At 51.0% G+C, this 23,442-nt stretch overlaps 1 protein-coding gene across 1 annotated transcript in view; it reads right to left on the bottom strand.

Annotated features, from left to right (window-relative positions):
• The window catches only part of BTBD16 (BTB domain containing 16), a 46,493-nt gene extending 31,437 nt beyond the window's left edge, over positions 1–15,056 (bottom strand). Inside the window, exons 1-5 of the mRNA XM_060286105.1 lie at positions 15,039–15,056; positions 12,698–12,846; positions 6,247–6,320; positions 4,208–4,351; positions 817–906 (exon numbers count right to left, since the gene is read on the bottom strand). Coding sequence (XP_060142088.1) covers positions 817–906; positions 4,208–4,351; positions 6,247–6,320; positions 12,698–12,846; positions 15,039–15,056 — 475 coding nt within the window. The remainder of the gene's footprint in view (positions 1–816; positions 907–4,207; positions 4,352–6,246; positions 6,321–12,697; positions 12,847–15,038) is intronic.
• Positions 15,057–23,442: the final 8,386 nt, after the last annotated feature.

The following is a 23,442-nucleotide window of genomic DNA, read 5'->3' on the forward strand; positions in this document are numbered from 1 at the left end:
GTGCCTCAGGGGTTCTGTCCTAACTGGGGGTCTGTGGCCTGTGCCGGGAGCTGGCCACCCCAAGGTGTGCACAGTGCTGTGTGCATGAGGTGTGTTTTGTGTTCTCTGGAGATGACATCATCACAGCGGGTTTTCCCCAGAGTCTGGGATCTTCAACAAGGTTAAGGACTCCTGGGACGAGCCGGGATCAATTTGCCAGTCCGTGGACTCAGCTTATTCCGAGTTCTACCTGACCCCAGCCGCGCTGTAGTGCAGTCCCATGGGCTCCGAGGACAGCTGGTGTGGATAATTATTATGTGGATAATTTCCTGATGGCACGTGACAGCACGGTGCATTCATACCTGTTAACAGGTGTGTCTAGGTGGCCGGGATGGGATGGGGAGGGGCTGAGCCCAAGGGAGGCCCCTGGGGGAGGTCTCTGCTGCCAGCAGCCAGCCAGGGAGGGGCCCTGGTGGGAAGGGGCGGGTCAGTGTTGCCTACGGACAAGGGTGGGCCTGAGGGCTTCCCTGGGCATCTGTGCCCAGAAGAGCAGTGACATCTTCCCTGGGTCTGTCTGGGTACCTGCCTCTTCCTCCCTCCTCTGCATTCCTCACTCTTTACAAGGATGGGGACCCCTCTTTCGCAGAAGTCCCCCTTCTTTTACTTCCCCACATTGTGCCGGCCTCCTTCCCCTCCGCCCTGCGCTGCTCAGCTATTTTTAATAAGGAAGCACTGAACACTGTGTGCCTCCACTTTGGGGTGTTTTGTTTGTTTTTCAAATCTGAGAGGCAGTTTGTTCAACGACACTCTCAGAATACGAGGACAGGTGCACGTTACCAGCTTCGGTGACCAGAGGGTCATTGATCTTCAAGGAAACGATCATCTTCTTTACAGGGCGTTGTTCTTTAATCTTCCCGGGCAGCTGAGCTAGAGAAGGGAACAGGACGAGGACGCACAGGTGTGACAGCCACAGTGACCCGTGCAGGTACAGCGTGAGCCCCACAACTGCTCGCGCAGCCTTGATCTTGGCATGGATCACGCTGTATTTTGTTCATTTTTGTTTGCTTGTTGGTTTAGTGGATGCATCGATGAAATGATTATTTATTTTGAAATAGCTGAAGACTCACGAGAAGTTGCAAAAATAGTACAGAGAGTTCCCGTGTCCCCCTGGGCCAGCTTCCCCGACGATCTGACACAGCCACTGTGACTGCAAGACCGGGACACTGATGCTCACACTGATACAGACCCCCCTCCCCCTCCTCTCCCTCCCTCCCCCCTTCCTCTCCTTAGGCTGTGAGCAGCGAGAGGACCAGGGGTGGGCCTCCATCACCTCTGCGTCCTGAGCACCTAGCTCAGACCTGGCACCAGGCAAGAGCACAAAAGGACCATTAGCTGAAGGATGAGTGTGACCAAGGCGTCCTCCCAGCGGCTCCTGAGACTTTGCCCCACAGAGCTCCAAACAAAGGACCCCCGCCACGGAGGGCTTCCAGGGGGAAGCAAAGGGGCAGCCCGCATCACCGCCAGCCTCCACAATCCACTCAGAGTTACTCTGAAATGTGAGTTACAACACACGGTGCCCTCAGGTCTTCAGCGGCGTCTTTGGCACGAAGCCAGAGCCCCTCCAGCAGCCCCAAGACCCTCCCACTAGTCTCCAGCTCACCAGGTCCCAAACCTGCCTCTTCGTGGTTTGTTGCCCAGGAGATTTGTGGCGCTCCCTCTCTTCCCCATCAGGGGCCCGCCTGACCCTCTGCTATGGAAGGGAGCTCCACACCACCACCTCCCCCGAAACTGGCTTTATGTTCCCTCCTGGACCAACCACCTGCCAGTACACCGAGTATCTGTTGGTTTACGATCGGCCGGGCAGGCACGCTGGACGGTGAGCCTGCCATCCCGCCCCAGGCCCCGCACAGTCTTGCACACACTGGTGCTCAATAAGTATTGGCCGAATCGATGGATGAATGGATTCCACGGCCAGTGAGCTCAGGGTGCCAGGTCACGCAAGTGACATGAGTCAGGAGCCCAAAGTATGTCACAATTTGCAGCTACAAAGAATGCAGAAAAAAGAGAACAAAGGTCCACTTCCCTCAGGCAAACAAGGCCGTCGAGCGTTCCCTCACCACGTTCTCGGCACCTGGCTCTGTTCAGGCTCGCATTCGGCCAGTGTTTATTGAGCACCTACTAAGTGCCAGGCCCTGTTCCTGGCTCTGGCTCACTTTCCTCCCCTGGATCTCTGCACAGTCTCCCCTCTGCCCGCTCCATCCTGTCACTCACCCCCACGGGGGGCAGCAAACAAGAGGATGCTGCAAGTGCCTGACACGTAGCAGGTGTTCATGGGGCACCGTTAGGATCATCATGTATCACACAATTTCTCATGCTTTCTCATCACTTCAGGCGGGCTCGTCTGTCCCCCACCCCCCGACATTAAGTTCCTAGCACAATGCCTGGCACAAGTTAAGTACTGAACGTCTCTTGAAGGGAGGAAGGAACCTTATCGGCTAGGTCAGAGTACGTGGAAGACAGTTTCTGTAAGTAAAACTTCACAATCCGATAGGAAAGTGATAATCTGATCATACGCCTCTGAGGTGCCCCCAAACCAAAGTGGTTTGTGTTTAGTAAAAGAGGGTCGTTTGCGTTTGGATCCTCCTAGAGCATAAACACACGCTGCTCTGGTACAGCCGATCCTGGACTCTGGGTGGAATGAACATGAACGTGAGTGGCTGGGACAGCCCCGTGTGGCCAGCACAGGGCTGCTCCAGGGGAGCTGTGTCTCTCAGCACCCACCACTCCAGGGCTTGGTCAGGAACTTCCTCTGCTGCTAACTCCAGGAGAATGATGCTCACGTTCTCAGGAACAGAAAAGCAGTAACTGTGAGATGCGTATAGAGACCATCATCAAAGGCACGTGAAGGGCTGGGACCGTACCCACTGAAAGCCTTGGAGACATGGGTCCCAGGGTCTGACGCCGTTGGTGGTGCTTGCAGGGGAGACCCCGGGACGCTGTGACAGCCCAGGCACTGAGGTTTCACTCCTGCACGTGACCTGATGTCCCCCAGCCGGGCCCAGCCTCTAGCGGGGGGCTTGGATTACAGCAGCTGTTTTAGTAGGGCCAAATCTGAGTGGGACCATTCTAGACTTACTAAAAACATGACAACTCCATTCTTCCCTTCCATATTCTCTGGATTTTCATTGTACTCACTGTCCGAACCCCAGTGGCCTTCCACTGATTGCCCAGGAAGGGCTGTGATCTGGGCACAGGGGCCATGGGAGAAAGAGCTCGGTCCCGTTTGAAGACACTGGGACAAAGGCTCAGGAAGATCGTAAGTGTGAAGCCTGTTACAGTTCTATGGGGACGCCACGGCCTGCTCTTGGCTCCCAGCTTGGCCGGGAAGGGCTGAGTCAGAGGCTTTGTGGCCGGGAAGATGCCGGCAGGCAGCCAGGCTCCGTCTCCTGACTGGGGGCTCCGGCAGCCCGTCTGGCTCCAGAATGTCAGAGCTTTACTGCCACGTCCTGGAAATGCAATCCCATCCCGACTGGCACGCTGGCTGCCTGGGAGACCTTGAATTTTCCACGGCACCTGCCTATGAGCTGTCCGGAGGCGATGCCAACCATATTACCTGAGAGGAAGCTGGCAAGGCTGCAGGAGAGGAACTTATGGGCCAGATAAGGGGCAGCTGGGGATTATTAGGATTCAAAAAAGAGAAAAAGAAAGACGTGACCTAAATACTTTTGGGTATGAGGTGGCGTTAAGAAAAGAGAAAGAAAAGGAAAAGAAAAAATGAAATTGATGTACACTTGTAAACCTCCAACCAGCACTTAGAGCCAAACAAGCCACAGATGTCAGAACTATGCCTTCTTTCTAGAAAGCCCATCAGAAGCCTCAACACAACCCACTTTCTCTTCTCAAAGAAGTAGGGAGGGCCTCCCTCATAGCTGGTGGACAAGAATGGGTTATTATGAGAACAAAACTGACATTTACTGACTACTCACTATGTGCCAGGCATTGTTCTAGAACTTCACACCTGTTACCTCCTCCACAATGAAACACAATAAGAACCATTATCCCATTTTAGAGCCGAGGAGACTGAGGTTAATCCTGTAATGAGATCACACCATGAGCCTTGGTCTTAACTGCCAGAGTGACCGTGGTCTCCAAACAGATAACCGAACGCCAAGCTGGGGCCTCTCTAACCAGAGAGCCCTTGGGGGTCCTGCTCTGGGTGAGAACATACCTTGCAGAAGCTTCTCCAGCTCCTTCTCAGGGTTTGCGTTGCCCCGGGCCAGGGCCATCATGTAAAGCTTGGTCAGGGTCTCGGACTGAAAAAGCTGGGGCTGATGGAGTTCCCACCTGAAGCCAAGGCATTCGAGAATCACACCTGAGGAGAGGAAAGGATGCTGAGCAAACGTTTTAACGACACCCCGACCTGAAGATGCTTTCACTCTGTCTCCCACGTACTCTCTGTCCATCCCGTTATCGAGCAAACGACTGGGCAGGCGGCTTCGCTAGGAACAAAGTTCCAGCCACGGGGAGCTTCCTGGCTCCCAAGCGGATACGATGGGCACAAGGTAACTTAGAAAGCGGTAAGCGTCCACCGCCGACCAACAGAGGCACACAAGCTGCCCTCCAACCTGGGGGCTGCAAAAAGCTTCGTGGGGCAGGGACGCTGGCTGCGACACTCTTGGAGGGGGCCTCACCTTGCCTCCCCCGTTGCAGTGTTTCTTAGCCTTGGCGCTGTTCATATCTGGAGCCAGATAATTCTCTGTGGACGGGTCTGTCCTGCGCTGTAGGATGTTTGGCAGCATCCCTGGCCTCCACCCACTGGATGCCAGTATCACCCGCCCCACCCAGGAGTTGTGACAACCCAAAATGTCTCCGGACATTGCCAAATGTCCTCTGGGGAGCAAAATTGCTACCCGGGCTGTTAGTGTCTAATTATTACCCACCTGAATGTCATAGAAAAAACCCCATCACCAGGGAGCAGGGTTCTCATCAGCATTGCTTTTCTCGAGGGAAAGGAGATCATCAGAAAGCCCAGCTCACAGGCATGAAATGGGATTACAGTGTGAGGAGGGTTCCTTGCAAACTGTAAAGGATTTATGCTGGGGAGTCTCACCCGGGGTGGCAAAGATGATAAGAAAAAAAGAAGAGACTTGAATAGGAAGGTAGATGGAGGATCCAGGTGAGACATGAGAGGCTATGGGCAAGGGGGGCTCTGCAGGCTGGACCCCTGAATTAGCTGGGAGGAAGGGAGCCATGCTCGGGGTGATTCCCCCCGAACCCTAAATCCCAGCGCTGGACAGAACCTTGAGGTTCACTAGCCCCATCTACGTATTTCTTGGCTTTGCTATTATTTTGACCGCATGACTTTGGGTACCTGTTTCCTCTCCTGTTATTATTATTGTTATTCACCCACTGTATGATATTGTTTGGTGCTGGGAGCTGAGAACCTGGGTTTTCACCTCAAATCTCCGGTCACCTCAGGTGACAGTCTGGCTATGCCGGATTAAAAGGAATCTTGCCCCGTAATGGTGATTTTAAGCAAGGGCAGAATTGCGGATAAAGTGTGTCCCCTGCGCCCCCTTCCGCTTTCAGGATGGCAGTGCAGGGCAGACATCACAACCAATCTGGAACTCTTTCTCCTGAGCCCGGAGGCAGCCTCACACTACTTCTCACCCCCTGCTCCCACCATCAACCAGCGTTGACGGGTGAGAAGAAATCGATTAGCCTCCGCCGGGGAAGGAGGCTGGCTCTGACCTCAGACAGCCACACCGTGGGGTGGGGTTTATCCAAAAAAGCACCATCAAGAAGCTGACCTGTCCAGGCTCCTCGTGGGGGGCTCAGTGAGCCCTTCCCAGCTGGACGGACCCGCTCTGACTCCTCACCCTACCTCAGATAAGTCTTCTTGGACGAGTGCAGATGTGGACATCCAAGTCACGACTGATTAAAGCCCAGAGGGACACAGAACAGCTGCCCCGGGCCCGATGGGCTTCTGCTTAGTCTTCCAATCCAACCTATTGATTAACATCGGCAGGTCTGTATTTATCATGGCCATTAGCATATGAAAATGTGTTTGCCAAGCGGCTTCATTCATTGTGCATTTGGGAAATATTTCCAGTCACACCTATTACACGAGGGACACTGTGCAGTGGGCAGGAACAGAACTCACAGACTGGTGACCAGGCCTCTGGTCTGGTTTTCCTTCCATAGAGACCACAAGCTACCCCTGAGGTCAGCAACATTCTGACGAATCCACTGGTGACAAGAACTCACCTGCCTCCGCGCTTTGGATGGCCTTGTTCTTCAAAGTCTCAGGGAAGTTTTCCTGAATTTGTGAAATGCATAACCTCAAGAAAAAATACAAACAAAAAATCCAGGCGTTCATACTGACATTTTTTTTTTCTTCATCTGCAACATGTATGATTCCAGTGTAAGCATCCCTAAAGCATAAATGAATCAGTCTTATCATATCTCTCCCTCTGGGACAGTTTCCTCGGGTCACTGTGTGTCTGCCAATTTGACAAACTGTAAGCTCTGTCTGATGACCGGCTCAGAACATTAATTCCTGTTTTCAGTTTGCGGGTAGATCTTGCCAAGGAGGTATTTGAGGCTACATCTGGCTGCCTAAATGACACCTCTTTGGGTGAGTGTCTAAAACAGTGCCTAGCATATAGTAGGTACTCAATACATAACTGCTGGAGAAAGGGAGAGAGAGTCCTGGCATGTCTGGAAAGTTAACTCAGCAAAACTTCTGGTTAGGGTCATGCATGCCCCAGTCTCAGTGTGCCCACAGTCTAAACACAGAATCTACTCTGAGGGAGTTTCCTGGTGGTCTAGTGGCTAGGAGTCTGGGCTTTCACTGCCGTGGCCCTGGGTTGAATCCCTGGTCAGGGAACTGAGATCCTGCAAGCCCTGCAGTGTGGCAAAAAAAAAAAAAAGAACCTACCCTGAACTGAGCCCCAATCCTCTGCCAGGAAATGGCATCACGAGCCTCCAGTTGCCCAGGCCAGCATCCTGAATGCTGCCTCACCTGATCGCTTGCCCAGATCTAATGAAATGCCTTTTGAATGCAGCCATCTCTCCTTGGGTGAATCCTTGCCCTCACTGCTGTCACCTTCATCCAAGCCACCATTTCCTGCCCCCTGTCACTGCCAGTCTCCGGGCCTCCATGTCGTCCCCTCTGATGCACACCTCACACTGCAGCCTGAGGAGCCACCTGAAATGCAAATCTGGTCTTACCTCTCCCCTGCGGAGAATCCTTCCTTGTCTCCCCAGTGCTCCTGGGGGAAAGCCAACCTCCTTCACACGGCTAGCAGGCTTCTGCCTGTCTCTGCAGTCTCACCCCTCTACACTCCCTGCTCCAGCCCTTTTCAACAGCCTGAACCATCACCTCTGGCTTCCAATCTCTTGGACACGCACCTCCCTCACCTTTTCACTGGATGACCTCCTACGCATCCTTCCAGCTAAGCTTAGTTGTTGTTTCCTCTGGGGAGGCTGGGCTGGCGGCCCTCCCCAGCCCACCCTGGGATTGCCCCTGTTAAAACTCCTTCCCCAGCGTCTTCTGGTCGCCTGTTTCCTCACGGGCCCTCTGCACCAGGCTCTCCAGCCCACAGAGTCGGCGTTTGTTTACCCCGGCAGCCCTAGCACAGCCATCATGCAAGTGCTCGATAAATATCACTGCTTGGATGATGACAAAGATAAGACGCTTTTCCATAAACACTATATTCACCCTGCTAAGCAAGGAACCGAAACAAAACTGGAGTCACATGTTCACAGCTTGAAGACAGTCATCCCAAGAAAGCCAACCAGCCAGGGGACACTGGACCACACCAGCCCCTGTCACATTTGCCATGCTGTTTTCCAGTGATGCCAGAAATCGTTATGGGCCAGAGCGTATGCAGGAGGGCTTGGGTCGGAGAGCCTGTGTCCAGAATAATATTGACCACATGCTGCCCTTTCCGAGCAGAGATGGCGATTACAAGTGACTCAGCTTCAGGAAGGCTGTGGGCGCTTGAGTTGTTTATCCCACAGGAGCAGTGGACCTGACCCAAGCCAGACTCAGTCCCCCTGGTGGCTTGGGTCACACATCTGGGCAGAGCCAGCTAAGGTCAGGAGTTCAGACTGTGACCTTACAATGGAACGACAGACTCTGTCCCGCTGGGGCAACAGCCATGACCTCAACTACCCTCACAAACCTCACTGTCATCAGTTGGGCCAGGAGATGCCGGGCGACAAAAGTAACCACATTGCCTCCTCCTGGTGTATTGGCTGCTTGCCAAGATATACCATGTATCCTGTGGACTCTGTAGCTCCCAAAGCGGAGGCTCATTTCAGGACCATTGGAAAAGCTAATGGAACACATGGCATCTGGGAGCTGTCCTCTTCACCCTGTGGGACCAAGTGGCCTGGGATAAAGTGGGGATGCTGGGACATGCCGTTAGTCTGGGGCTCACTACCTTGATGGGGAAACAGAGGGTAAAAGGGAAAGTCCATAAGTTTCTCATGGACATATGGACTTCCTGCAGCAGACCATCGAAACAAAGCGCTTTCGACTTGATACCTTCAACATGCAAAGCTCCAGTGTGGCTTACCGGGAAGAGTCATGCAGACCTTGGGCCTGCCTCTGGGTCTTGGTTCTTTCCTCTGTAGGAGGGAAATGAGGACCACGTGGAAGTCACTGGGGGAGTAAAAGAGCTAATGCTCGGGATGCCTGGCACTGAGCAGACACTCTGTTCTCCTATCAGCTCTACACCGTGGATCATGGGTCTCCAGTCCCAGCTCTCCTGAAACTGCTCTCTGATAAAAATCTAGGGGTCCCTTCTTTGCATCCTTGCCTCTTAGCATGACCTCCTTCCAACCTCAGAGTGGACTTGGCACTGCCGTCAGAATGGGAAAAAACATGAGGCAGGGTCACCTTTTCCTAGGGCCCAAGCCCCCTAGATCAGCGGTCCCCAACCTTTTTGGCACCAGGGACAGGTTTCGTGGAAGACAATTTTTCCATGGACCAGGGCTGGGGGGATGGTTTCAGGATGATCCAAGTGCATTACATTTATTGTGCACTTTATTTCTATTACTATTACATTCTAATATATAATGAAATAATTATACAATCCACCATAATGCAGAATCAGTGGGAGCCCTGAGCCTGTTTTCCTGCAACTAGATGGTTCCACCTGGGGGTGATGGGAGACAGTGACACCTGAAGTGTGTGGCTTGTGTCCAGTCTACTCCGTAAGATGCAGCTTGTCACCTGCTGCTCACTGATGGGGTTTTGATGAGTCTGCAAGCCATTGATTTGTTATGGTCTCCGTGCAGTCAAACCTCTCAGCTAATGATGATCTGTATTTGCAGCCGCTCCCCAGCGCTAGCATCACAGCCTCAGCTCCACCTCAGATCAGGCGTTAGATTCTCATAAGGAGCGCGCAACCTAGGTCCCTCGCATGCGCAGTTCACAGCAGGGTTCGCGCTCCTATGAGACTCTAACGCCGCCGCTGATCTGACAGGAGGCGGAGCTCAGGCGGTAATGTGAGCCATGGGGAGCGGCTGTAAATACAGATGAAGCTTCGCTCACTCACCCGCAGCTCACCTGCTGCTGTGCAGCCCGGGGTCCTAACAGGCCACAGACCGGTGGCCCGGGGGGTGGGGACCTCTGCCCTAGAGCCTCCTTCCTCAGCCACACTCCTCCATCCTGGATCTTTGGGTTCATATGTTAGCTGTGTCCACACGTACCAGAGAACTCCAGGGACACTGAATGACACATGTTAATTGGGTATTTATTTGCCAGATACCGTTCTAAGCTCTCAATGAATTATGTCATATAATTCTCATGGCAACTCTGTAAGACAGCATCCCCAGTTTGCAGATAAAGAAACTAAGGCACGAAAAGGTTAGGTTGTTTGCAAGGTGGTCAGCATTTCCTCATCTCTCAGGCCCCTTCTCCCCGTACTCCACACCACAGTCCCAGTGGAAGGAAGCATGACGAAGACCAAGAACCTTAGGTTCCTGTATAGCATCTCCGAGAGTTCTGGAGCCAAAAGCTCACGGCGTCATGGAGACCCACAGACACAACCAGAAGTACTGGCTAGCTGGGCAGAACCTGGGGCATTGACATATGAGAAGCACAATTACGTATCTGAAATAAATGGGAAGCTCAGAGCTAGTTAACTCAGCTTTCCACGGCCAGTGACGCTTTACAGAACTAGTAAAATATAGATGGGTCCAGCTCCCATCAAAGTCAACAGCGCTCCCAAGTGGAAGAAGCAACAATAACAGCGTCAACGGCAAGAACAGGTTTGCTGGTTGGGCAGCCAGAGAGCTACGGGGAAGGTGCCTGTGTGTGTGTCGCAGGTACAATTCCAGACACCCCCACCCCTACCATCGACCTTGTTAGCTGACAAGTCTGAAAGTACAGAAGGGTTACCAGGAATAAGCCCTTTATTTTATTACACAAATTAAATAAAACTTTTGTTATGTTTTCCAAGTTTATGTTTCTCACAATCACATGGAATAAATCCCCATTGTGAAAATAAAGAAAATAAAATTTTGTGTTTATTAAAGAAAATCAGCTCCTCCCTCACTGTAGTAGACACATCCATGGCCCCAATTACACACCCTTGTCCTGCAGGACTCCAGAGTTTCTCCCAAGAGAGCTGGTGTGTATTTCCTGCCCCTTGACTTTGGCCATGTGACTTGCCTTGGCCGAGTGGACATAGTGAGCAACTGGGCCCGCCCTCTTGCCCTCTGCCGGCACCAAGACAAGGACATGCCCAGGCTAGCCCACTGTCTCAGGAAGAGGACAAGAGGCTTGTGGAGCACCAAACTGCCCAGATGAGCTGAGCCTGGGTCTGCTGACGGCTGATACACGAGTGATCGGCTGTCCTGAGCGCCTACCTACCCTCAGTCTGCCTCCCGACCCCCAGCTTCCCAGCATCACCAAGGAGAGAGGCAGATCTGCAAAGCTTCTCCTGGGAAGAAAGCGCCCAGACCAGTCCCTGCATCTGCTGTGTTTGAGGCAAGATGTTTTGATTTGGAGAAAGTGCTAAGAGGCAGAGTGACATATGGAGTCATTGGCTGGCAGAGCACAGGGCTGACACTCCCCCGAATGGAACCACCAGGATCAATAACTAAGACTGCTGCTTAGGCTAGAAAGATAATAGCTGTGTTTATTGAGCACCTACTATTTGCCAGGAACAGCACTAATCATTTTTAATGTACTGTCTGATTGAAGGTCACTCTTCAAGGGAGATGCTATTGTCACCATTTCACAGATGAGGAAACTGAGGCTCAGAGAGATTAAGCCACTGGCTGAAGGTCACAGAACTAGTAAATGGAGGAGAAGGAATTCCAACCCTGTCAAATAGACTACATTTAATGGCCCAAAAGCCCAGCACCAATGGCCATCACCCCTCAGGCCACCACCCCCAGCCTAGCTCAGCGATTCTGCAAACCAAGTCCTGAAGACGTCTGCCCCTGCAAGCCCAGCCTCCCTCCGCAGGTTTCTGGATCAGTTTGCCTATATTCCCAGGCCCAGCTCCTGCGCCTGCTTGCCCGGCCTGGCCCTGATGCTAAGGAGCACAAGGAACTCTAAGACTTCTTCAGGGCTCTAACCAAACAAAATATAAAATAAGTTCAAAGTTGTTTAAGGCTATGAGTAACCAATGCCAAAAACTGCAACTCACAGCACTCAATTTTTTCTAAGCGGGGGTCATCAGAGAATTTAGAGACCAAACCCAGATGGGCTTTGGTTTATTCCCATGTGTGTGGTATAGTCATCTGTGGGGTGGGAGGCAACCGAGCAGGGCTGGCCGGTGGGCCTGGAAAGGGAAGATGTGGCTCCTCGCTCAGCAAACATGGAGCCAGGAGCTCTTCCATGCCAGGTGCTGCCCAGGGCACAGCCCACACTCAGGGAGATGCTCAGGCAGGTCAGACGGAGTGCTCATAAGGCAGACGTGCCAGTGCATGGAGGCAGAAACATCCAGGCAGATCCAAAAGGCCAGGGCCTGGTGGGGCAGTGGTTGGGAGTCCGCCTGCCGATGCAGGGAACATGGGTTCGTGCCCAGGTCCGGGAAGATCCCACATGCCGCGGAGCGGCTGGGCCCGTGAGCCATGGCCGCTGAGCCTGTGCATCCGGAGCCTGTGCTCTGCAACGGGAGAGGCCGCAGCAGTGAGAGGCCCGCGTACCGCAAAAAACAATAACAACAACAACAACAAAAAGAGGGCAAAAGGCCAGGGAAGTGAAGTGTTCCTTCTGCAACGGGATCCAGCTCTGTGTCCCCAGGAGAGGCAAATAAAAACTCATAACCCGAAGAAGTGATGCTCTAAGCCAGCGGCTCGGAACACTTTGCGGGTGAGCGGAAGCCTGCTTCTCCCCTTGCTGGGTGGACATGCGCATTCGTGGGAGGGGTTCAAACTCTGAGCCAGGCCGTCTCACTTTGTTTGTCAACAAATCAGTTGATAAACTTAGAATCCTGTTAGGGTCCAAAGTTCCCAGTACAAAGGAAAATCTAGAAAAAAAATTCTCAATCTCTCTGGACTTTAATCACCACCCACAGACATTCTCAGAGGAAGCTGTCACCCTGATCCTGTCCATCCCTAAGGGATGGTCCCAAAGGCAGCCTTCCTTGCAAATACCCAGGACAGCCCACCTGCCCAATCAGAGTTGCCCAGCCATGGGGCACTTCCTAGAAGGGTGGCTCACCCCGCCATGGGCCTTTGGTCTTCCTACCTGTCTGGGTTCTTCAGAACTTCATCAAAGTCTACGTTGACAGCCTTGCACATCTGGGAAAGCGCCAGCAGGTCCCCCAAAAAAGGCTCTCTGAGGAAACGCCACCGGCTGGTTGAGCCAACGATCCGGCGTTCCAGCTGGGGTTTGTGCTGCTTGGAAAGAAAGAACGTCTTTTTTTAACCACACATAAATACCAGGTTTTCCAAATTGTACAGCAGAAAGGAAATCAAGACAAATTTTAAAAGGCTGGTTAATTTTCAAAGATGGCCAATATTTTTCCAGAGCCGTCTTCTCCAGACAAATATATTGTATTCAGGAGACTGAGGACTTCAAGCCACAAAGTAATTTGGAATTTAGCACCCGGGACAGGAGGTGCCAGAGGTGAAATGTCAGGGAGAAAGATATCAAACTGAGGAGATTTGGGGCAGGGACTGTTTTTTTTTAAATTGCGGTAAAATATACAAAACATAAAACTCACCATTTAATCCATTTTGTAGGTACAATTAGTAGCACTTAGTACATTTACAGTGTTGTACAACCATTACAACTATCTAGTTCAGAACCTTTGCATTACTCCAAAAGGAAACTGTCGACTCATTAAGCCATCACTCCCAAGTTCCCCCTTCCCCACTTCCTGGAAACCACTCATCTGCGTTCTGTCTCTACGGATTTGCCTGTTCTGGAAATTTCATATAAATGGAATCCTACAATAGTGGCCTTTTAAGTCTGGCCTCTTTCACTTTGCATGTTTTCAAGGTTCATCCACGTTGTAGCCTGTGTCAGAATTTCATTCCTTTTTAGGGCTGAATGACATTCCATTGTGGGGAGAGACCACCTTTTGTTTATCCATTCACCAGCTGATAGCTATTGGGGTTGTTACAACCTTTTGGCTACTGTGAAGAGTGCTGCTATGAATATTCGTGTATGAGTTTCTGTTTGAACACTTGTTTTCAGTTCTTTTGGTATAAACCCAGGACTGGAACAGGTGGGCCACTGGGTGGGGACTTTTCCTTAGACATTTTCTTAAGGTCCTGGGCTTCAGCAATTTCCTTAAGGGAGCGGTACAAAACCCAGCATGGATGTAAACCTCAGATGTGGTGGCTCAAGGAAACCTACCCAGGACAAGTGCACCATGAGGGACCCATAGGAATGGGTGAAACGGATCCTAAGCCACACCAGGCACCAACAGGGTGGTGGGGAAACCACAGGCCATGGAATGGAGGATCTGAGTTCAAATCTTGTTTTTGCCACTGACTGGTTGTGTGACCTTGGGCAAAAAATTTACTCTTTTGAGCCTCTTGGACCTCATATATAAAATGGGAATAATGACGACGATAATGAGGATGAATATGAGGATGAGGATGAGGATGAGGATGTGGATGAGGATGAGGATGAGGATGAGGATGTGGATGAGGATGAGGATGAGGATGAGGATGCGGATGAGGATGCGGATGAGGATGAGGATGAGGATGAGGTTGAGGATGTGGATGTGGATGTGGATGAGGATGAGGATGAGGTTGAGGATGAGGATGTGGATGAGGATGAGGATGAGGATGAGGATGTGGATGAGGATGTGGATGAGGATGTGGATGAGGATGAGGATGAGGATGTGGATGAGGATGTGGATGAGGATGAGGATGAGGTTGAGGATGAGGATGAGGATGTGGATGAGGATGAGGTTGAGGATGAGGATGTGGATGTGGATGAGGATGTGCATGTGGATGTGGATGAGGATGAGGATGTGGATGTGGATGAGGATGTGGATGAGGATGAGGATGAGGATGTGGATGAGGATGTGGATGTGGATGAGGATGAGGATGAGGATGTGGATGTGGATGAGGATGTGCATGTGGATGTGGATGTGGATGAGGATGAGGATGAGGATGAGGATGAGGATGAGGATGTGGATGTGGATGAGGATGAGGATGAGGATGAGGATGTGGATGTGGATGAGGATGTGGATGAGGATGAGGATGTGGATGAGGATGTGGATGTGGATGAGGATGAGGATGAGGATGTGGATGTGGATGAGGATAAGGATGCTGTTGAAATGATAAAATAAAGTTTGGGAACTATGCTTTAGTATAGTGCCTGGAATATGGTGGGTGATTGAAAACTGTAGAATCTGAACCTAGATACAGCCCTGCTGAAGTGTGACACAAAAATGATGGGCTCTGACAGCAGGCCTCCAACACACTCTTCCCAGCTGAGTCAGCCAATAAAGCTTGAGGTCCTCAGGGGTGCTGGACCCATCCCCTTGTGGAAACCCAGCAATACAACTGTCACCAGGTGCTTCTGTTCCTCACCATTGCCTGCCCTCTTGTGAAACTGATCTACTTACTGGATTCAGCATTTTCATGAAGGACCATGGAGATTACACAAAGGGAAGAAGCACCTGGAAGATGAAAGAGGTAAATTTTAAATTTCAAAAAATTTCCAAAGGGTCTTTTCAAAATATTATGGAGGGGATTGGACCAAAGAATCTATATTTTGCCACAAAAGTAATAATGAGTAAGCCTCAAGTGTCGGTTATTTATCAAATTAAGTGAAAAATCTAACTTTTGAAAGCACATTAGTAGAAAGACGATTCTCTGCTCTTGTGCTGGGAAAAGTGTCTCGGATCAAGCAAAATAGGAGACAATCCATGATCCTGATTCTCCACCCTTTACCAAGGTGATGGGGACCAAAGGAGGCCTATGAGTAGGCTGACCATGTAATTTGTCATTCAGACCAGGAGGCTAAAAGGGGTGATACTAATAATTAGGCCTAGACAGCTAGTGTCGACCAGGGCTGTCGTGGAGCACAGTGGACTCATCTCACCTTAGTTTTGAGGGACATGAAAGGGGCTGAGTGGCAGAACTTCCCAGCTGTCTCTGATCATTTTTAGGGTAGTTTGGTTGCAAGCAACAGAAAGTAACTCTGTTAATGATATGGCAAAAAAAAAATCTGGGGGTTAAGGGAGGTTGGGATTTGTTGAAAGGATGGTAAGGGAAAGAGGGAACTCAGAATCAAAGGGAAAACGGAGACTCTTTTTGGGGACGGCCAGGAAGCAGCTCCAGGGATACGGTGCAAGCACCAGTGTCCACCTCTGTCAGACGCTGCGTCTAGGCTGCCTCTAGCAGTTCCCCGTCTCACCCCCCCACCCACCCGCCCCAGTCAGTCTTGGGCGGTCCTCCTCCACTGAAATTCTCAGCAAAAGAACACAACTGGCTTGGCTTAGGTCTCAGGCGGGCAGACAGCTTGATTAACTCTCCCAACGAGACTGCAGTGGGGACTGGGTGGTTCCCCAGAACAAGCTTGGGGAGAAGCGTAGTGGCCGAGCAGGCAAAACCAGCAGGAACTAGGTCACCTGGTGACCAAGCACCCCACCTGACTCTGTGCATCACTCCCCAGATAGCATGTCACCTGCACTATAGCCGTGGTGCTGAGAAGGGGCTCACTTGTCCATTTAACAAGTATATTCTGTGCAGCTGCCATATGCAAGGAAAGCATTGTTTTTGGGATACGGCAGTGAGCAGAGTGGACAGGATCTCCGCCTCGTGGAACTTCTACTCCACCTGGGCAGACAGGCTTTTCTTTTCCTTTTAATTACCTTAGATTCCTTACATTGCCAAAGTGACACAGGTTCATTGCAACAAGCGAGCTAATACAAAGACAAGTAAAGAAAAATTTAACAAGAGCCACATAATATTTCATACTGTGGATATATCATAATTTATTAGACTATTCACCTGTTGATGATCATTCAGTTTGTTTCCTGTGTTTTTACTCCCAAAAACAATGCTGCAATAAACATACATACATATATGTATGTGTGTATATGTATATATATATATATTTTTAATTTTATTTATTTATTTTTTGGCTGCATTGGGTCTTCGTTGCTGCACGCGGGCTTTCTCTAGTTGCGGTGAGCGGGGGCTACTCTTCATTGCGGTGCGCGAGCTTCTCATTGCGTTGTCTTCTCTTGTTGTGGAGCACGGGCCCTAGGCACGTGGGCTCAGTAGTTGTGGCTCGCGGGCTTAGCTGCTCTGCGGCATGTGGGATCCTCCCGGACCAGGGGTTGAACCCGTGTCCCCTGCATTGGTAGGCAGCTCCTTAACCACTGAGCCACCAGGGAAGCCATATATATATGTTTTTAAACACAGGTATTTATATCTATAGCTGTTAACTATATCTCTATCCATCTATCTATCTATCATCTATCTTTCTATATCTATATATATCTTTGTGTGTTATTGCTTTTACTTCTAAGAAACAGATCCTTCAAAGTGGGATTATGCTAAAGAAGACAGGTATCTTTAATTGATGATGCCAACTCACTTTCCCAAAAGTTATAGTAATTTGCATTCCCATCCAATTTGTAAGTGCTTTTCCCCCCACACCATCTCCAGTACTCGGTATTATCAATATTTATTTTTGCCAATCTGGTGGGTGATAGTTTCAGATTGTTATTTTAATTTGAGCTTCCCTGGCCACTATTAAGATTCGTTTATATATGTATCAGCCTTATAACTTTTTATTCCTGAGAAGTGCCTAATCATAGGCTTTCCTCATTTTGCCACTGGATCGATATAGTTTCCTTAGCATTTCTCGAAGCTCTCTGTATACTACAGACGTTAATCTTTTGTCTACCTTACATATTGCAGAAATTTTCTCCAGTGTATCACTTGTCTTTTCACTTTGTGAATATTATACAAAGTATTTAATTAGGTATGGAAAATATGTTAATTACATATGTATGCCTATACGTATATCTCTCTGTATGTATATGCACATATCTATCCTTTGACTATCCCTAACTTAAAAACTGGATATCAAATTGATGTGTTTCCTTTATGGCTGGGTTTCCATCTTGCATAAGGAGGTTTTTCCTACCCCCAGGTAACACATATATGCTTCTCTGATCCATTTTCCACGCAGGCGTCAGAAAGACCTTCAAGTCCGCAATGTCAAATCTTTCACCAGCTTCCACAGTCCTTACTATAAACTCCTGAACCCTCAGTGGAGCCACTTTGAGGTTAGAGTTACATTCTCAAGCAAGCCTGGTCAGCACAGAATGAACCACAGCCAGACAGAAGTTTCCCCATACCTAAGCAGAACTCAGCATCGGCTTAAGAGGGGGAGGCTGGGGTTTGCACTGAGGTACCCAAGCTCCGGCTTGGTATCCCAGAGCCTTTTTAGCTGATCTTGAAATCCAGGGCTATCTCAATGGCCTGGACATGTTATTTTTCCTTTTTTCATCACACCAGGCAAAATGTCCTTTAAAGGGTTTTGAGGGTTGGTTCCTGGGTCACTCTGATTGGCATGAGTTACTTAAGATGGTACCTCAGCTCCCAGACCCCTCCTGCCTCCCAGCCCAGAACTCCCGAAGCCCCTCTCTGCCAACTGACCATATGGAATCAAGTCCAAGCAGTGCCCTACGGATGCCCTCCGTGTCTCTAACGTGGATGAAAGTACCAGCCATACTTACTACTTTGAAGCCCCCTTGCCCACCGCAGGTGTGCTTACAGGGGGAGCTAGTGGAACGAAGGCACTCTCATTACATCGGTCTCTGAATTACAGGAGAGCTGAGAGCCATTCGCCTTCTGAGCCTGAATCCTCAGAGCGCTCATGACACGTGGGGCTCACCTTTTTCTTCCTGTGGGCAAGGTGCTACGGCAGGGGAGCTCACCTTTGGTTTCCTCGGGTCTTTGTGGGCACCATGGCAACATCAGGGAAGGTTCCGAGCACTTCCTGTTCCAGGCTCAGTCTCAGCACAGGCTGGGGGCTGCGGGAGGGATAGAGTCTTACAGAGACCAACTGCGGTGCCACGCATGTCCTCCTCCACTTCTCTCCTTAGGGAAACAGTGTCATTCCTGTTTCCATGTAGCGCCATGCTTCCTTACAGCGCCTGGGGTAACTAGAGTCTCTAAAAGGGCCTCAGTGGGAACCAACCCCTAAATCCTCAGTCCTCATCTGTAAAATAAGATTGGACTAGAAGGTTCTCAGATCCCTCCCAGCTTTGGCATTCTGGGGAGCTCCTTTTCTAGATCTAGTATCCAGAAATGTTTAGACAAAATTGTTTAAATAAAAATTGGAGCATTTTTTATTATTGAAAGCTATGCCTGATGACTTATTTTGTTGGTAGATGATTTTTAATCTGCTCTCTCCGGGAACTGATAACTGTCTACAAGTTGGGGACAAGGCCGAGACCCTTCATAACACGGGCTAAGGTGGGATCTTGCAGTGTCCTCAGTGCCTTGGTCTGCGAAGCCTGTGAGGTAGGGAGGTGGGACCTCGTCCACTGAAGTCCTGGACCCCACCCCAGGGCTCACAGAAACGCCAGCTACTGTAAAAGGAGCCTGGAGTCGGTGCAGCTTGTTAAGACCTGAGGGCCTTCAGGCGCAGCCTCTCCTGAGTCAAGTAAATTATAAATAAAACAGAAAAGTAGCTACTCTGCCTACGGGTAATTGTGTTGTCGAATCTGTAAAACCCTTGATAAGAAGGAGGCACCCCCAAATGTACCTCCCTCCTCACTCTCGGACCTGTGATTCTACCCTCCTGACACCCACATTCTGCTTTGCAGGGTAGTTGGCTACTGTGACGTGTCCAATGGCGGCTTACCCATCCCTGTGTGCCCCCAGAGCCCAATAGCAAACGCAGCCCCTGGGACCTGCTCAACAAATGTCTCAACTTGGATAACTGGATCTATCAGTCCCTACCCACCACTCTGTCTTTGCACATGGATGAGCACTGTGTGTGTGTGTGTGTGTGTGTGTGTGTGTGTGTGTGTGTGTGAGCGCGCGCATGTGCGTGTATCTGCTTCTGTGTGGGTCATGGTCCCATCTCAGCAGAAGTCTGTGTACAAATGGGCAGATTCACTCCCTCTTTGTGGCTCCCTTCCATCCACTCCAAATTTTCCCAGCCCCTGTCCCTGGAATGTAGGACCCCACATAAGATTTCAATTAAAAAGTTTGAAACACGTTGTCCTGGACCATCTGGCAATTCCACTCGCTCCATTATGGGCCACATCCCAGGATGCCCTCGGGTACCACTTTCTGGGGCACAGAAGGCAGGCCCTTGGGCGCCCTCTAGTGTCCACTCTAGGGAAGCATCCCAGGGTGGCACACGCTTCTCTGTCAGTAAGCAGAACCCCTGGCCTTGGCTGGATCCATCACTTCCTACAGAGTCTGAGCTCGGGGATCCCGGGCCTTCAGCCTACCCCAAAGCCCTCTATCCACATATCTCCCCACAAATCTTGGGAGCTGAGCTATTGGCCAAAGTCAAAGACAGCAAATACAAATAAATAGAAATGGCTCCCATCATGCTTCCCTAAAGCCCTTTCCTGGTGGCCTTCCAACTAGTCAATCCTAAGCCTGCTCACCCTGTCTCACCTGTTCCTTCCCTTGGGAACCACAACAAAGGCTCTTGCCCACATTTTCCCCCTTCTCCCTCTGGCTCCTGCTGAACCCTACAGTGCTTCCCCATGTGGCCCTGCTCCCCTCCCCTTGGGAACTGTGAGTAGCAAACTATGTTTTCTGTGGCAATTGTCTCCTCATCTGTTGGCCTTATCCTACCCGAATTATAATAAAACCTACATTTTAAAACACCGACCCAGTCCTGGGGCTTCAGGGAGAGTTCTCTGTAGGAAGTGATATCAAGGATGAGCGCCAAGGGGGTATGAATTAGCTGAGAGATACGATGATGGGCCAGGGGTGGGTGTTCCAGGTGGAGGGAACAGCATATGCTGGGCTGCAGTGAAGAATGCCCACGCAGTCTGCACGACAGGGTGGGAACCTGGGACAGGAGGCCAGAAGGGGAGCAGGGAACAGATCCCCCGGGGCTCGGAGGGGCTGAGGAGTCGGGGTTTTGTCTAGTCCTACCACTTTTGATCTCCAGCTTGCTTTTCCCAGCTCCTAAAAAGCTCAAAAGAAAAACGTGTGAATTCTCCAGATTCTGCCATTGCTGTTCCAGGGAACCCAGAAGCCTGGCCACCAGCCTGGGGAGGTGCCACGGGTCCACCGACTGCTGAGGGAAACACACAAAGGCCAGGAAGAGCAAAGCCGCTCACGACAGCCTAACAGAGCACACCTGGGGCAGCCCCATCACCCTTCCCATCCATTGAACAAAGAGCAGGGTTTTCATACTCCGTAAAAACAATAGTGAAGCCAGCCCAGACTCAAGGCAGAGACACCAATCAGATGAATTAAAGAATGGACCTGAGGACCACGGCAGGCAGCAGAGCGCATTCCCTCCCCTGTGCCTTCTCTCCCCACCACTTTCTGCTCCGACCTCCTTGGGAAGGAATCTGTTAGCCTGGGGAAAGCAAAGGATCTTGCAGTCACTGAAGAAACCAGGATCCAATCTCCTGGCTGAGTGATTCAGCCAAGTCCCTGGGGTTAACCTCTCTGAGCCTCTGTTTCCCTCTTGTAAAATGGAAATAGAAAATAGTTCCCGGGCTTCCCTGGTGGCGCACTGGTTGAGAGTCCGCCTGCCAATGCAGGGGACGTGGGTTCGTGCCCCGGTCCGGGAAGATCCCACAGGCCGCGGAGCGGCTGGGCCTGTGAGCCATGGCCGCTAAGCCTGCGCGTCCGGGGCCTGTGCTCCGCAACGGGAGAGGCCACAACAGTGAGAGGCCCACGTACGGCAAAAAAAAAAAAAAAAAAAAAGTTCCCATTCACCAGAATATTTCAAGGATAAAATGAGCTAGAGAGGGGCTTACCTGGTGGCGCAGTGGTTGAGAGTCCGCCTGCCGATGCAGGGAACGCGGGTTCGTGCCTCGGTCCGGGAAGATCCCACATGCCGCGGAGCGGCTGGGCCCGTGAGCCATGGCCGCTGCGCCTGCGCGTCCGGAGCCTGTGCTCCGCAACGGGAGAGGCCACAGCAGTGAGAGGCCCGCGTACCACAAAAAAAAAAAAAAAAAGAGCTAGAGAGCACTGACCCCAATGGAGACCCCGCGGGTGCTCACGTGTAAACATCCTTCCTCCTGTCCACATGGCCTGCACATGCGCAATCTCCACCCCCGCCCCCATCGGAACACTGCCTGTCCCGCTCAATTTTTCACGTGGAATGTCCTGGAAAGCACAGAGGCTTTGCTGAGCAAGGATTACGTGAAAGGAGCTGCTCAGGGAGCCAGGCATCCCTCACTCTGGGCCTGTCACCTCCAAAACGGAGCAAAGCCCTGCTTCCGTAAGCCTTCCCCAGACTCACCTCACCCAAGTCCAAATCCTATGCTGTGTATCTACAGGCCTCCTAAGACCCACTTACTGAGATGCCCCACAGCTCCCCCTGGCGGGCATCCTTCCTCACTGCAACTAGCAATAAACCCGACTTGTTCAACCACTGTTGTGTTCACGGCGGCCTTTGGCTGGAAGACAGTGACAGCATTCACCCAGGTTATCCACTTTAGGAATTTAACCTAAGGAAAGACTCACATTCATAAACATATGTGCATAAAGAAAGTCACTGCAGCTGCGTGCATAATGATAGCAAAACACTGGACACGATATAAATGTCCATCAGTGGGCAGTTGGTTAAGTACATTTTGGTTCCATGGAAGACATGGAGCCATTCAAAATGATGACAAACAGCGATATTTATTTATATAAGAGTTACCATAGCGTGATAGCCACATTATAGTATTAGGTGAAAAAAAGGTTTACAAAACGTTATGCAGGGGCCCTGCAGATGGCTGTGTCGGTGTGACACCACATAACTCCAAATAATCCACTTTCATAAAAATAAGTCTTTCATACACTGAGGGAAAAAGGCATAGAAATATAAGCATAAGAACATTAATAGGGCTTCCCTGGTGGTGCAGTGGTTAAGAATCCACCTGCCAATGCAGGGGACACGGGTTCAAGCCCTGGTCTGGGAAGATGCCACATGCTGCAGAGCAACTAAGCCCGTGCGCCACAACTACTGGGCCTGCGCTCTACAGCCCGCGAGCCTCAACTACTGAGCCGGCGTGCCACAACTACTGAAGCCCGTGCGCCTAGAGCCCGTGCTCCACAACAGGAGAAGCCACCGCCACAGGAGGCCCGCGCACCGCAACGAAGAGTAGCCCCCGCTCACCACAACTAGAGAAAGGCCGCGCGCAGCAACAAAGACCCAATGCAGCCAAAAATAAATTAATTAATTTTAAAAAACATTAATAGCATCTCTTGGTTTGGAGATTATGAGGGTTTTTTCTTACCTGCACTTCTAGATTTTTAGCGATGGAAATGTTTTACTTAATAAAAAATGTTAAAGCTTTCGAGCGATAGGAATGAGAAGGTAACTGAGGTCAGAATCTGGGGGCGGGGTGGAAGGGGGGTTTGGTCTGGATGAGCGAGCATGGGGGGCAGGGGGCCGCAGCTGAGCCCTGGGAGGTGTACCCAGAGGCTGGACCAAGCAGAGGTTGCTGGGCAGTGGCAGGAGGCACAGCCCTGCCCTGGTTAGGGTCCCTGCCCAGTGTCCAGTGAGGGTGACAGCGGGACGCGAGGCAGGTATTTTCTCCCAGAAAGGCAGGCTGTGTCTCTCTCTCCTGCGTGGTACAGCTGAGCTTCACCTACCTTGTACGTTATAGAAGAGACTCTCCCACCCCACCCCGTTGCCACCCAGCTGAGGCTGCACAGGGCCTGCCCTGCTAGGGGTGGGGTGGGCCTGTGGGAGGGGAGCATCCCTTAGCCACTGTGGCTGGGCAGGAGAGGGGCATTCAAGCCCAGGGCCATCAGGCACTGGGGGCTGCTTTCCAAGCCAATACCCCACACCACAGGTGTCCT

This window comes from Globicephala melas, chromosome 16 (genome assembly GCF_963455315.2).
Source record: "Globicephala melas chromosome 16, mGloMel1.2, whole genome shotgun sequence".
Taxonomy (NCBI): domain Eukaryota; kingdom Metazoa; phylum Chordata; class Mammalia; order Artiodactyla; family Delphinidae; genus Globicephala; species Globicephala melas.